Source organism: Sinocyclocheilus anshuiensis, unplaced genomic scaffold (genome assembly GCF_001515605.1).
Source record: "Sinocyclocheilus anshuiensis isolate Anshui unplaced genomic scaffold, SAMN03320099.WGS_v1.1 scaffold278, whole genome shotgun sequence".
NCBI classification, from domain to species: Eukaryota; Metazoa; Chordata; class Actinopteri; order Cypriniformes; family Cyprinidae; genus Sinocyclocheilus; species Sinocyclocheilus anshuiensis.
Genome location: NW_015546072.1, coordinates 2209256 through 2224757, shown reverse-complemented (window position 1 = coordinate 2224757; position 15502 = coordinate 2209256). Strand labels below are relative to the sequence as shown.

Sequence of the window (15502 nt, the reverse complement as noted above, 5' to 3'; positions counted from 1 at the left end):
AGAAATTAAAGTCTTTATTTCATGTATGTTTTCTTTTTGCACAAGGACAATAAATGTCAGAAAATGACGTCCGATTGTTCTATTGTTGCAATGCCCAAAAATCTCAGGCTGTCTCCTCTAGGGGCTGAAAACACGTGTTTCACTATTAGCAAGGGAGTGTAAACGTCTGTGATAAAAGTCTGGGATCAGCTGCCAGTGGTGTTTTAATACTGTTCTCTTTTCTGGCTCACTTTCTCAGCTGTTTCCCCAGCTGCTGAGGACCTCTGAGCAGCAACAGCTGCTATGAACAAAACAACTCCCACAGCATTATTGCAAGGAATTGACTCAATCAAATATAATGCCAAAACAATCTCTAACCTTCAAGGAAATATAATACATAATTCATATATTCATCTTGTTTCAAAACTGTATGCAAGACTCTTTAAAAAATTGTTCAGACTCCAGTGTTTGGACTCCAGTGTCAAAATGTCTTTGTTTGTTTTTCCTCAGAAGAAAGAAAGCCATACAGGTTCAGAAAAAAAAGTCACTAAGTGATGACAAAATTTTCATGTTTGAAATATCCCTTTAAGTCTAAAACCCAAAGTATTAAGGGAATTACAGATTACACAGTCACCAGAATCGCTGAGACTGATTCATACCAATGAGCCTTCAACAATTGAGCCCAAAGCCCCCAAATTTCCTCCACGCATACGGCCGTTCCCGAGTGCTAGGCTCTTCACGTACGGGGTGGTGAAGGGCCAGACGGGGCCCGTCATAGTGCAGGGGCTGCCTCTGCTGCAGGGCTCTTTTCACAGCTTGATTCAACTGACATCATAAACAGAAGAGATTCATGCCACAAGTTAAAAGATTTAGCCTTTCCGAGAAAACACACACATTTAACTGGGAATGATATCATAAAAAATTAAAGAAATAGAACTGGAGCAAATAATTTGTTATTTATTCCACACGTTTTTACAGTGGACCGAAAGTCGTTTTTTGGACAAATTAGTTTTGAATGTAATATGAACAATATAAGTTTATATGGAAAATATTTTTTGGCCATTTTTAAACCAAATTTGAACTTCAGTAGTGAATAATTCCACACTTTTAAGAAGTACAGCCACTTCAAACTGTGTTAAGATTATAAAAAAAAAAAATCTGTAGTACTAAATTAGCACTTTCAAATAATTTCTTCAGGATGAGGTAATAGCTTTTCTAAGAAGACTGGAAAAATGGTGCTTTGCCTTCACAGGTAAAGATTAAATTATAAAACAGTCATTTCAAACATTAATTTGCATTATCAATTTTAAACAGCTAAACACTACCTTAGGAAATAAAAACATAAAAATATATTACTGATTCCAAAAATTTCAATGATAATGTCTGAAGTGTGGGTGATAAATAATGTTGGAGCCCGGTCTCATGAAAATGCGTATCAGTAGGCGCGTTTCCATTACCCTTCAAATCGCGCAAATTTAAATTGCGAATTGAAAATACGCCTAATGGAAACGCGTCAATTTCGCAAAAACGCCCATATATCGCAAAAAAAGGTTTTACGCTCGCATGATGTGGTTTTTCAGGCAATGCGAAAAAGGAATAATTCGCAAAACTGCAATGGAAACGGCTTTTTCGCATTTACAGGTCACATGGCGTATGTAAAAAGTCATATGATCATTCTTCAACGTACTATAACCTCCAACAAACACTTCATAAGTGGCCGCGCTCCAGTATAAGGGGCTTTCACTACTATTAATGCAATTTACACTGCACACGTCTGCGGTGCAGTGTGGCTCTGATACGGTCACTGAAGCTGATTGCGGCCACTCAATACTTGTGTTTATGTTTTTATACAGTCTATGGTTTATTCCAGCCGCGCCACGCACGTTTCTGAAGCGGCTCTCTTTGCTACTTCTGTAAAGATACACGCATAAGCCTCCTTTGAATAAATATAGCCAAAATCCCACCAAAATCCATTGCCATGACTTATCGCGAGAGGCAAAAGGTTACGTTTAAGTCTCATAACATTGGTTAATGGAAACGCCATCATTTCGCAATACTTTTTTATCGACATTTATAAAACATCGCCAAAGTTTTGCGCAAATCTGTAATGGAAACGCGCCTATAGCACGATTTTCGGTTTCTATTTGGTGTGCTATTTATACGCAGAAATTGACTTTGGCGTGCATATGATACGCACGTGTTTGGCGTGTATATGATACGCAGTTTTCGCGTGCATATGATACGCAGTTTTGGCGTAATACGCACCTACCCCACACCCCTAATCCTAACCATTGCTTATCATATACGCCAAAGTCAATTTCTGCATATAAATAGTACGCCAACTAGAAAAAGAAACTCGTGGTATTTATATGCACTTTCATGAGATGGGGTTGTAATGTGGCTCTCTATCACTGTATTGGTCAGTATTTACAACACCAGTAGCAAACAATTTTATGTGTAGATCTGGCACATGTCTACCTGTTGTTTTCTCTTGACTAGCTTGCATTGCACCTCTCTTGGAGTGACGCATGGCTTCATCATCTCCTCTGAACCATCTTCAGCCTGTAACTTCTGTGAGGATGTTTGTGACTGACTCTCCTCCTTGGCAAGGGCCATCCTGCCAATTCTAGCAGAAGGAATGGAGCTCTTAAAACTAAAAGCTGATTCCTAGCAATAAACCTACATTCACACAATCTAGCATAAAATCTTCTGAAGATAAGAGAACCCAGGCATCTCTACAATCAAACTAAACCACAGTGAGTTTATTCATCAGCATGCTCACAAACCTTGACAACTTGGAGACTGCTAGTTTGAAAGCCTGAATCTTTGCCGTCAGCTGGGTTGTGACTGACTGTGCAGTGGCACAGGACATAATATCTGTCAAGGAGCATCCTGGGAGCAGACTGGACAGCAAAGGCAACACCTAAAATGAGATTTAGGAATGAGAAACTACATTTAAAGATTGCCCTTTTCCATCTAAAACAACTAAATAAAGTTTTATGCACTTGCGATTCTTAAAGTCATTATTTTCAAGTCCAGTTTGAAAATTTTAGATAAAAATACATATATTTCGCATAAAATATTTGTGATTTTATTTTTTAAAAAGCCATTTTCTATTTCTAAGCCTATTTCTCACCTATTATTTCTAAATGTTCTCCAGATAATATTTAATCATTTTTTGATTACATTTAGAAGCCAAAATAATTATTTTTGGAAACAACTTTTTTATGATTATAATATTTATAAATGGGTCTGTACATAACAATTTATAGCCATTTTTCCTCACATGGTGATTATCATATTTGGGGGTTTTGGCATCATCAAAAGGTTTTAAAACCTTAATCTTAGACATTTTATTCATATTTGATTAGGAACATTTACCATAGTTTGGGAATGTAACAAAGAGAGACTTGCCTGATCATTGGTGGGCTCCAAGATAAGGACTCTGATGGCATCCATCTTGGCCTCCTCCATTTTGGCCACTTTGCTATAAGCTTTGGCTCGATTCTCATAGTAATGTACTTCACCAGGGTTGTACCTTATAGCAACAGAAAACTTGTCTGCTGCTTCCTGGTAGTTCCTGGAACAAAACACATTTCTAAAATAATATCAAGAGGCACAAGGTAAAGAAATATGTTTAGAATTTCATACTTAACCACATAGTTTAAACCTACTTGTCTTCATAGCTATGCAGACCCAGTGTATTGTGAATAACAGCAAGCCGTAGCCAGATATCCGTGTTGTCAGGGTCCATCTCCTCTGCTTGCTGATAGTCAGCCAGTGCAAAAGTCCACTCACACTGCTTAAAAAAACAATCTGGAGGAAAAAAGACAGATTTTCTCTGTAGAATACAAATTCTGCTCCATTATTTTGAGCGATGTGAAACAACCAAGCCATTTAAGAAATTCTAATTCAACAAGAAATATCACCATCTTTATGCCACTTTCAGCCCAACACCCATTAACCTCTTTATTTCTCAGTCCACACCTCCTCTGTTGATGAACAGCTCATTTGCATCTCTCTGTTTCTCTATGGCCTTGTTCAGCAGCATGATGGCTTCACCGTACAGATTCCGGGAGAAGCACTGAATGGCAAAATCATTGTATGTGAGTATGAGTTGGGTCTGAGCATCTTCCTCTAAATCCTCTGAAATGTCCTGCATGCCTCCTTGAGGAGGATCTTCTCCAACCCCACAGAACTCAACAGCAAGAATCAAGTCCTCAATGGCAGCAGTGAAGTCTTTCAGGCGCCGATATAGAATCCCTCTATGAGCAGGCAGAAAATATGTGTATTTTATAGAGATAGTTCACCCAAAAATGAAAACTGTCTTCATTTGCTTACCCTCAATTTGTTCCAAATATGTATGAATTTCTTTCAGCTGTTGAACACAAAAGAAGATATTTTGAAGAATGCTGGTATCCAAATCGTTGACGTAGCCATTGATTTTCACAGTATGGAAAAAATAATATGGAAGGTTACCAGCATTCCTCAGAAAAATCACAAATTAGATCACTTTTTTTAATCTCACAACTGTTTCTTCTAGATACCAGTGGAGACATTGCTTACCTCTTCTGCTTTGCAGTAAATCTCACATGTGTCTCCTCGAGAATGTCAGAACAGATATCAACAAAGTCTTAAAGTGATAGTTCACCCAAACTCTGTCATCATTTATCCTCAAGCTGTTCCAAACCTGTATGAATTTCTTTCAGCTGTTGAACACAAAAGAAGATATTTTGAAGAATGCTGGTATCCAAATCGTTGACGTAGCCATTGATTTTCACAGTATGGAAAAAATAATATGGAAGGTTACCAGCATTCCTCAAAATATCTTTTATTGTGTTCAGCAGATTAAACTCATAAAGGTTTGGAACAAGTGGTGGGTGAGTAAATGACAAATGAATGTACAGTGGGGAAAATATTTAAGTGGGCAAACTTACAAAATCAGCAGGGGATCAAATAAATATTTTCCCCACTGTATCCCATTAATACCATTTATATTATATGTCTACTTCACTATATGTAGTTAATTTTTTATTTAATTTATTGATTGATTGATTTGAATTTACTTCTTATTAAAGCATTTACAACACATATACTGTACAAACAAGATAGTCCTATAGTATAGCACTGCTGAAAAGACCAGTTCATCAAGTATTGCTGGTCTGATTTCCATCCAAAAAGTATATTTTAATTAAATTTTCTTGTGTCCCTTTTTATCTATTTATTAATTATTATCAATGTAATCCACTTTTTGTAATTGCTTGTAATGCACTTGTTTGTGCTATAATGTTTGAAAGGTGTTATACAAACAACGTTAATATTATGAATTTACTTTCTGATCCAGGCTGGTTTATGCTGATTTAGTGCTGGTATTACATTTTTTTTGTGAACACAGTACCATAATACTACAATGTTTTGTGTACATGTATCATGCTAGTACTATCATGCAGGCAAACTTTGAAGAAGCTTATTTTACTTAAATAGCTATAAATATACAGTAAACATTTTTTTTTTCGTATTTCATGGAAAACAGTAATAACCCTAACCCTGGAAAATAGTAATATAAATAATCAGTGTGTCTAAATTTTTGACTGGTAATAGAAAAGCAAAGCAAAAAAAAAAATCATTGTAACAGAAAATTCATATAAAACCTAAATTAAGTGTGTATATCATATCATAATACTAATTTAAATGGAATAATATCACTGTCACGAAAGGCCAATTCTTTAGCAGGCAGTAAATGCCCCTTACCTAAAGAGGTAGTACTGTGCTTTATTGGGGTTATATTCCAGAGCGGTGTTAATTTTCCCCAGTGCATCTGAAAGCTCTCCCTTTAATGCCTTATCGACAGCTGCCTGATGGGAATCATCCGCTGCTTCCTTCAGCCTCTTCAGCAGTGCCTGTGCCTCTGGACAGCACGGTTTCAGCCTGAGTGCTGACCTCAAGTCATGATAGCACAAAGTCATCTGAGGAGACACGCAGTCCTCTTACCTGTTTATTACAGTCACTTGAAGGGAAATGTTTTTCTGAAGGCTGTGAATGATGGTCTGACCTGACTGAGCTGGTGGTGAAGGCGAGCTCTCAGAGTGAAGAGGTCTGCTGACTGGCCGTCCGTCTCCAGCCAATTATTGACCAACCGAAGACAGTCAGAGTAACGGCCAAGAGCGGTCAGACAAGCCAAACTATGAATACATATACAACAATTATGGAAAATTATGATCTCATGGTATCCACGGTAGCCCAAAACTCTTTTTGGACACTTTTTAACACGTACGTCACACTTAAAAATGCCTGTATTGCATTGCATTGGATCCAAAATATCAAACCAAGTGTCATCAGCAACAAAACTAAATGACTAACTGCACTTTTCTAGCCAATATCTTTTAACACTTTAAGACTGTTGAGGGTCATTTTGACCCTGTTTAGACCGACTTTTCAGCCTTTTTCAGATTTTTATCATCGTTATCCACATACATTTTAATCGTAATCTTGATATAATATTGTTTATCGCCTGGCACTAATTCTGGCTATTTATAGAATGTGCTTGGGTGTCCAGATATCATTTTTTTGTTCATTTTGAACAATATGTCTATTGTTTTAATTTTTTTTTTCAATAATGTAGTTCTTTAATTAAATTGTTTAATTATTTTTCATGAAAAGTGTGAGTGATTGAGCTATATTTTAAACTATATTTCTTAAAAAATAAATGCTACTTTAAACATACACATTTTAAAATGTGGCGTGATTGTCCAAATCGATTTTGAGTTAGCTTTTATTCAGTAGTAACTTGGGAATTATATGAATAATATGTTGCATTTAGTTAAATCCTGCACACACACAATGGGGAAAAAAAAAAAAAAAAAAGCAACAGCACTCAATAATGTGAACAACAGTAGGTGATGATAGTTAGGTGAAGAGAGAGCATGTAGCGCCACCTAGTGGTATTTTGGTGTTAACATGATGCTAGTTTAGCTAGTAGTTCAGACACATGTAGACTTCAAATCTCTTTAAAGGGCACTTAAATATCTGGTACAGTCTGCACTGACCTTCTCATGTGATATGGCCGAAAGGAGGGTTTGAGTTCTGCAGCTTTTGTGAAAGACTCCAGAGCCTCCAGAATCTTCCCTAAATCAAAACAACACTGGCCCTATAAGGTCAGTTAGAACATACACAGATATGTGGTCATTAACAATGAATAACAGCAGAGGACCATATGTGATAAATTCATGCACATTTTATTGCAGGGAAAATTGTGCATTTCAACTATGCAAATAAATATGAATAAAATGGGCATTGGGGTAAAGATCAAAAAGGGCAAAAAGAAACAAAACAACAGTCATAATTCTAATGACCTTTTGACTGCAAACTTAATGTTTTATAAATGTGTTAATGAATGGATACATTTCAAAACACAAACAGCAAAGGCGATACCATTTGTAATATTTCAAGCTCATAATCTAGTTTCTGTCATCTGTGAATAAATTAATTGTTGTACCTGCAGGTAGTAGATGAAGGCAAGTTGTTGAGGGTAGGCCTCAGTTTGAGGATCCAGACTGCAGGCATGTTTGTAATCTAGTGCTGCAGATTGGAAGTCACACAGCTGAATATATGCTTCTGCTCGTTGGACATAAAACTTAGTCTGCAGGTGGGGAGAATATTAAATCAGATGAATATTTAGAGCCAAGTAATTATGGAGTACATATACAATCCATTGCCTGACCTCTACCTGATGTGGCTGGAGTAGAATGGCCTTTGAGAAACAGGACACAGCCTTGTCAAAGTGAGACTGTGACATGGCACCAACACCTGCTTCATAACTAGACACATGTGTAAATATGCTTCTCAGCTAGACTCTGTAGTATTGTTTATAAACATCTGTTCACTTACTGTTTCTCTGTCTTTTCTTTTATTATGCGCTCCCCATACATATCCGGTTTCTTTTTCTGGAAAATGAGAAATACAGATTTTTGTATAAATAAATAAATATATTCGAATACTTATTATTTCCTAGTTCTGCTTGCTTGAATGACATGACCAGGAATTATTCTTAATTCTGAGAACACATGGACATTTTCAACTGCATGAATATGTACTAAACTATTTCATCTAATCTCTCTCTCTCTCTCTCTCTCTCACACACACACACACACACACACACACACAAACACACACACAGAGCAAGAAATGTTGCACACATGTAAAATACGAACCTCGGCACAGCCAACAGGTGGATTCATATTGACAACAGAGGTGCATAAGTAAAAGTTTAAGCACTTAAAGAACATTAAAAACCTCCAGAGTCCTCACGTTTATTTCACACAACCAAAACAAATCAACAAACAGTGCAGACCCTGAAACTAAAAGCACTTTTGAAAACATTTAGTAACTATGGGAACAGTTAAATGGCAAAAGAAGAGCAACGGCTGTATGTAGAAATGTGTTTTTAATAAACATCTTTTAAAATACTTTTTAGTGCAAAGTGACAATTTTATCAAATGAATTTAAAAGCACAATGTTAGATCAAATCTTTTTTTTTAAATAGGCAATAAATATTTTGTGTGCATTCTTGTATGCAAGCACAAAGGAATAATAACGGACTTTTATTTTGAAATCGCAACGTCTTTCGTCAGCAGGTATGTATTACTGTCAGCTGACAACAAGTGAATAAAGCGTTTTTCCTCGGGATGCTGAAAAACAAAGCCTTTGTTACTTCGCTGGCTGAACTTGTGTATGTTTTGTCAGTTGTAACGTATGAACATAACAGCACAGTTTGTGGGTGGCGATTATCTATGAAGTGCTTGATTATCGTTTGTGAGAGGAGACGCTATGGATGATTATGAGGAGACCAGACCACTGTTGGTCAACGATGAGCAGACAGACGAGGACAGATCAGAGCAGGACTCCTATCTGGAGTACGTGTGAACTTATGGTCACTTTTATGCAACTTATGATGGTATTTACATGCTACTCCATGGTGCTTCAAAGAGCACGGTGTATATCCACACAAAAAACTATGATACTATTACTGTTTTTTTGTTAGTTGTGTGATCACATATTATTGGCACTGAAAATGTTATTCACTCCGTGATTTGTTTAAAGTCACCGAAGAATCCTTACATTTTGTCAACAGAATGAGTTGACAATGACTTAACATACAGTGTTCCTGTACTCAAGGAAAACCTGTTTAACAAGAATGCTAACCTTATCCATAGCTGATTTGTGTGTAACTAATTTTGCTCGACAGTAAAGTTAAGAATGGGAAGCTGTACATTGCCACATTCGCAGCAGTTCTGGGACCCCTGAGTTTTGGGTTTGTCCTGGGTTATAGCTCTCCTGCCATACCTGAACTCAGCAAAATCCAAGACCCAAGACTGCAGCTCAGCACAGAGGAAGCTTCCTGGTTTGGGGTATGTGAATGCTTTTTTTTTTTTTTTTTTTTCAGGTAAATGCTTATCATTTTTAGTTCCTCAGAACTTACAATGCCATTAGTTTCTGAGTTGGAGGATGTTTAAATACCAAAATCCAAAGTTAGTTGTCCGCTAAAAAAAAGTTGAGCAAAGATGCTGATGTCAACGGAACAACATTATGATTCTCTGTCTTATAGTCCGTGGTGACCATTGGTGCAGCTCTTGGGGGTCTCCTTGGTGGATGGATTGTCGAGAAGATTGGACGAAAATTGAGCCTTATGTTTTGTGCATTACCCTTCATCTGTGGGTTTACCATCATTATCGCTGCTCAGAACCACTGGATGTTATATGTGGGCAGAGTGCTCACTGGTCTAGCCAGTGGAGTGACTTCTCTTGTTGTACCTGTAAGTATTACCAGTGTATTGCTGGAAGTAAAAATCCCAGATTTTCTCTATAGGGGAATTGATTTTTAACAATAAATGCTAAACCTTAAGACCTACTGTGAGCAGTGAGGTTGTATTTGCTTTTGTTGAAACCATCAGTCTGCATGATTCAAATTTTTTTTAAATATTCATGTTTAACAGCAAAATTCCTGGTAAAAACAAGATTCTGCAAAGAAGTCTCCAACAATCAGAATCATGGGCTCTTTAGCGTCCACCTTCTTGCATGAAGCACAGCAGATGACATAACAGTGTCAGTCTCCTTATGCTCCTAAACTCCTGAAATATTTGTATATACATAGGTATATTTTGCAATAAGCTTAAAATAGTTTCTATATATAATCAACACCTTTAAATGAATCGTTTTATATTTCTCCATCATTTAATTGGGTTATGTCATACGCAGTGCTTCGTGGTAATGTAGTTCTTTGTCTCACTACAGTTGTTCATTTCAGTCTTGTACCTTTTGACCAATTTTCAAATATTTTTTTTGCTTCAAATCTAATTTTGTCATTGTTATTCACTTAATAGTTGGTTGGTTTGGTTCCTTTCATGACTTATAATCCTTCAACAAAGTTTTTAAAACTCCTATGGGGGAAACAAAATTGGGGAAATGCTCTCAGAAATTATTGTTGTTGTTGTTATTGTAGCACTGCAGACCGTAGTTAACAACTGAAATTCTGTGAACCATGTTTTTAACCAAATTTTGGAAATTTTATTCAATAGAACGTTATCCATTTGACTTTGGTCTCCATTTCTGCAGCTCTACATCTCTGAAACGGCTCATGAGCGTGTTAGGGGAACTATGGGCTCGTGTGTGCAACTTATGGTTGTGATAGGCATTATGGGAGCCTATATAACAGGTAGTAGCCCTCATTTTAAACTTGTGACTGAACTGTGACACAAGTTATGACACTTGTGCCTTTGAGAGTAAATAGAGCTGCTCTGCTCTCAGTTAGCTGTATGAGATGATTGTTAATGTTTAATCGGAGGACACATTTCAACCTTCTTTAATTACAGCGAGATCTTACACATACTGTATACTGTCTCTTTTCCAATGCATCCCTGCACTCCAGTACTTTATTTGTTCTTTGAAATCAGATCAGATTTGTGTGAATGCCTCCCTAATTTGTGCTGGCGAGAATCCTTATAAAAGACTTTCAGTTTTGCATTAATGGCTAGGTCAGTTTAGCTCAGGAATGTCCCTCTTAAACATGCACAGAGCCTGCATTGTACATTGCTCTATCTGGGCTGTGTTTACATGAAGAGTATGAAAACCTGACCCATTCTGTGTGATCAGTAGTAGTATACTGTATACCTTAAAAGTACCTCCAGTAATTTATAGTAGTATTTATACAATGCCATGAGGGTGAGTAAATGATAACAGAATTCATTTTGTGGCAAACTATCACTTTAAATAATGCAAATTTTTTTTCAAGGTTTGTTCCTGGACTGGCGATGGTTAGCAATTGCATCCTCTATCCCCCCCACAATAATGCTGGTGTTTATGTGCTTCATGCCGGAGACACCACGATTCCTGCTCTCCCAAGGGAAAAGGAGAGAGGCAGAGGAGGCCCTGCACTTTCTCAGGGGCCCTGATGCCCCGGCAGAGTGGGAGTGTGCTAGAATAGAAGAGGCCTACAACAATGAAGTTAGACATCACAAATTTCTCATTTCACATCTCAAAGTTCAAAGCTCTCAATTTTAGTATTACATGTTGAGCTGCAGTTCAAGGTTAAAGTCAATGTGAAATTTCTAATATAACATTTTTGAGTGAACTGGATATTCAATGATGAAACATAGTTCACCAAAAAATGAAAATTCTGTCATCATTTACTCAGCTTCATGTCGTTCCAAATCCATTAGACTTTTCATTCTTTTTTTGAAACGCAAATTAATATATTTTTAATGATGATTTATGTCCCTCCAATGAAAGTCTATTCCACAAAAAATGCTTCAAAATCCACGATTTGAGTGGTATAATCCAAGAGACATGACCACTTTATATGACAAATACATTTAATTTAGGCTTTTGAACAATGAACAATGCACATATATAGAGCTCTTCAAATATGGTAAACGGAAGCGCAGCCATTCTTGCTTGACGAACAAACTTTATTCGTTCTTGTGGACAATGTTTATATGTGGGAAAAAAATCTATTGAAAATAAAAAAAATTATATAAAATTATATATCCGTAATATAAAATGTCTCTTCAGAAGACTTGGATTAAATCGCTCAGTTCATATCGATTTCTTTATAAGTCTTTATGAACTTTTTGAAGCTTCAATTTTTTGGTTGTGTGGACTTTCAGTGGAGAAACTGAAATCTCTCAGGTTTCAAAAAAAATATCTTGATTTGTGTTTTGTAGAGGAGTGAAAGTCTTGGAACACCATGGGGGTGAGTGAATGATGACAGAATTTAGATTGTTGGGTGAACTATCTCAAATTTTATCCAACAGGAACTGACTTCAATGATTAAATGTGGGTGTTACCAACCAGAGTTTAAGCTTTTTTTAATTTAATAAATAAAATTCTGTGTACAACTGTATACAAGTCACTAAGGTTGACATTTGATTGATTACAGGAGCAAAGCTTCAGTCTGGCAGATCTAAAGGACCCTGGTGTCTTTAAGCCTTTAGGCATAGGCATTATGATGATGCTTCTCCAGCAATTAACCGGCATTAATGCAATCATGTTTTACGCAGAGACAATCTTTGAGCAGGCCCATTTCAAAGTGAGTTTTGTTGATGAAGTTCATTGATTCATTCAGCTTTTTTTATGCTAAATGCACACTGTAATGTTCTTTATTTTCCACCACAGAGCGGTGATGTGGCCACTGTTATTGTTGCAGCCACACAGGTGGTCTTCACTGCAATTGCTGCTGCTATCATGGACAAGGCTGGGCGGAAAGTTCTCCTCATCTTGTCTGGTAGCAACATCATTAATAAACTGATACATTTGCACTGTAACACTTTACTTAAAGCCTTTATGTATAATGCATTATAAAGGTAGTTTTAATGCATTAATTATGCCTTGTATTGCACCTTATAATGCATTGTACAATCTAATGAATAATTGTAACCACAGTTAAAACATTATAACACTTATCAATTCACTGTTACACTATGCATTTTAAATTTGGTTACAATTATTTACGACAAGATATAATGTATTACAATGCACATTATGAATCATTTTAACGCATTATACCCTTTAATAACCCTTTATAATGCATTATACATAAAGGCTTTAAGTAAAGTGTTACACCATTTGCACTACTGTTTTTGGAAAAAAATAAAAATGGATTGTCCTTAATTTTGTGTCCCTCCACAAGGTGTCACCATGTGTGTTAGTGAAGCAGTGTTTGGAGTATATTTCAAGTTGACTGTGAAGCATAATAACTCCTCACTGACGAGTGTATTATTAGACGCCCAGGGTTCTCTGGCAGAGCAGCCTCCTACAGACCTGGCCTGGCTGGCTGTGGGAAGCATGGGCCTTTTCATTGCAGGTAAGATGAAATGTATTTCACTGAAACTTACCATAGAACAAGAAGTATTTAGCAACTGTACTAAGATTTCCTGCTGTATGTGTTCAAGTTAAATGTATTTATTTAGCACTTTATACAATACAGATTGTTTAAAAGCAGCTTTGCAGTAATAAACAGGAAAATAAGGGTTAATGTCAAATTCATCAATTATGAAACAACTTCAATGTCAGTAAAGCAGCTCTACGGAAGACAATAGTGTCATTATTCAACTCAATTTAGTTCAGTGTTGCTTCTGTTCAGTTCAATAACTGTTAATGTTGCAAAGTTCATTAATTCTGAAACGATTTCAATTCTGCTATAAGCAGCTCCACAGAAGACAATAGTGTCATTGTCCAACTCAATTTAGTTCAAATATAAAGAACTATAAAGATAAATATAAAATATAGTATATATATATATATATATATATATAATAATAGAGTTGTAATCAGAATTTATGTCCATCCAGATACCAATTATTTTACAGATGCAGACTGACATAAAGATAAAGCAAATTATACAGTGATGTCTAGTTTTCACTATGTTGCTGTACTTGAGGTTTTGTCCAGCTCCTATTTTTGGTGAAATATCAAGTTCAGTCATGAACTGTAAATGGCACAGGCTGATTGGCCACATCATTTCATGCATGGCATAAGCTTATTGGCCTCTGCTGATTCTGCAGCCAATGTTCAACATTTAAATAATCTGGTTCAGTGTTCACTGTAAGCTGGTTCCCTCTGAAACACTCCACCTCCCCCAGCTCCACCTGTCTAGATCTGCTATCAGATTTATATACAGTTTTGTTAAATGTGAGCCAAAATCATCACAATTAAAAGAACCAAAGACTTTAAACTACTTCAGTCTGTGTGCATTGAATTTATTTAATACACGAGTTTCACAATTTGAGTTGAATTAATGAAATAAATGAACTTTTCCATGACATTCTAATTTATTGAGATGCACCTGTATGCCTGTTCATGCAGCAGCTGCAGCATATCTTACATGTTCACAGCAGCGTGCCTTTGCATTTATTGGCAGTAGCAAGCCGGTACTTGCTCTGCAGCAATAGCAGCAGCACATTTCGCTGATTTATTCCACCAAGACCAAATACATTATCATTGTCATATCGACTAACATGCTAAAACTATTCCAAGATTTGTCATAATTGAAATATGCATAAAAGGATCAGTAAATAGACTGCAGACTATCATAAATATGTGTTAATCAGGTTTTGCTCTTGGCTGGGGTCCTACTCCTTGGCTGGTGATGTCCGAGATTTTTCCTACCCGAGTGAGGGGATTGGGCAGTGCTCTGTGTGTGCTTACCAACTGGACCTGTGCTTTCATTGTCACCAAGACCTTCCAGAACCTCATGGTGAGCTGACGGTCATGTATTTTCCCCAGAAACTTTCTAGGTTTAACAAAAAGGTCTAATACAGGATCAATAATGTTTCTTTTTAGGATGCCATAACCAGCGCAGGGACATTCTGGATGTTCTCTGGACTCTGTGCTCTCAATGTCATCTTCACTGCTATTTTTGTCCCTGAGACCAAAGGCAAAACTCTGGAGGAGATTCAAGCCTGTTTTAAGGGGACTTATCAGCGCTAGACAAGTTTTTTTCCTTGGGGACAATACCAACATTTTAAAGTGCCCCTATTATGCCATTTTTACGGTTCCTAATAGAGATGCACCGATTGCAATTTTCTTGGCCAATTCCGATTTTTTGTTAGTGTGATCTGCCGATACCGATTTTTGTCGATTCCGATTTTCTTTCTAAGAACTATAATTGACAGCATATACAAACAAAAATCTACTTTTCTTCAACGCAAAGTTTTATTTTCATAAAAAAACACAAGTAAAAAGTCAGTAATAAAATAAGAACAAATAAAAAAATTGCAAACAACAGCACAAATAAATGCAATAGAATAGAGAGAGCTATGAAACTAAGTTTTTCAGGTCTAGTAGACCAACTGAGAAAAAAAGCATTACCATAAATCTCGCTACCAATGGCGATTAAATCTAAAGATCGGTTAGCTCCTATCACATGAAACCGTTCAAATTATTATTATTGTTCTTTATTCTCAAATGATTAATGTTAACAACATCAGCATTGGTGACTATGAGTATAGTGTGTATTAGTGTGTAGATTT

The 15502-nt window shown here is 36.5% G+C and overlaps 2 protein-coding genes and 1 long non-coding RNA gene across 3 annotated transcripts in view; 2 read left to right on the top strand and 1 right to left on the bottom strand.

Moving 5' to 3' along the window:
• Positions 1–574: 574 nt before the first annotated feature.
• Positions 575–8321, bottom strand: LOC107699760 (tetratricopeptide repeat protein 16-like). The gene is made up of 13 exons (XM_016501119.1): positions 8190–8321; positions 7867–7922; positions 7706–7796; positions 7475–7618; positions 7026–7126; positions 6032–6161; positions 5731–5945; positions 3967–4244; positions 3654–3795; positions 3394–3559; positions 2766–2902; positions 2458–2605; positions 575–804 (listed from the first exon to the last, which is right to left on the bottom strand). Exons 1-13 carry the CDS (start codon positions 8262–8264, stop codon positions 649–651), a joined length of 1839 nt encoding a protein of 612 aa, XP_016356605.1. The 5' UTR covers positions 8265–8321; the 3' UTR covers positions 575–648.
• LOC107699762 (uncharacterized) overlaps positions 1752–15502 on the top strand; it is an 18190-nt gene continuing 4439 nt past the window's right edge. Inside the window, exons 1-2 of the long non-coding RNA XR_001635496.1 lie at positions 1752–1763; positions 4097–4100. This is a non-coding gene — a long non-coding RNA (uncharacterized LOC107699762). The remainder of the gene's footprint in view (positions 1764–4096; positions 4101–15502) is intronic.
• On the top strand, positions 8613–15029 carry LOC107699761 (solute carrier family 2, facilitated glucose transporter member 8-like). The gene is made up of 10 exons (XM_016501121.1): positions 8613–8891; positions 9224–9386; positions 9584–9790; positions 10590–10689; positions 11266–11477; positions 12412–12561; positions 12648–12756; positions 13162–13335; positions 14582–14727; positions 14814–15029. The coding sequence occupies exons 1-10, from the start codon at positions 8806–8808 to the stop codon at positions 14958–14960; spliced, it is 1494 nt and encodes a 497-aa protein (XP_016356607.1). The 5' UTR covers positions 8613–8805; the 3' UTR covers positions 14961–15029.

Excerpts from the sequence above, each read along its gene's own strand:
- LOC107699760 (XM_016501119.1), bottom strand. The coding sequence starts at position 8,264 with ATGTTCTTTAAGTGCTTAAACTTTTACTTATGCACCTCTGTTGTCAAT. Across the intron at positions 2,606-2,765 it reads GCAGTCTCCAAGTTGTCAAG|AATTGGCAGGATGGCCCTTG; the intron begins GTTTGTGAGCAT and ends TCCTTCTGCTAG. Across the intron at positions 805-2,457 it reads TAGTCAAGAGAAAACAACAG|TTGAATCAAGCTGTGAAAAG; the intron begins GTAGACATGTGC and ends TTATGATGTCAG.
- LOC107699761 (XM_016501121.1), top strand. The coding sequence starts at position 8,806 with ATGGATGATTATGAGGAGACCAGACCACTGTTGGTCAACGATGAGCAG. Across the intron at positions 12,562-12,647 it reads TTGAGCAGGCCCATTTCAAA|AGCGGTGATGTGGCCACTGT; the intron begins GTGAGTTTTGTT and ends TTTCCACCACAG. Across the intron at positions 14,728-14,813 it reads AGACCTTCCAGAACCTCATG|GATGCCATAACCAGCGCAGG; the intron begins GTGAGCTGACGG and ends GTTTCTTTTTAG.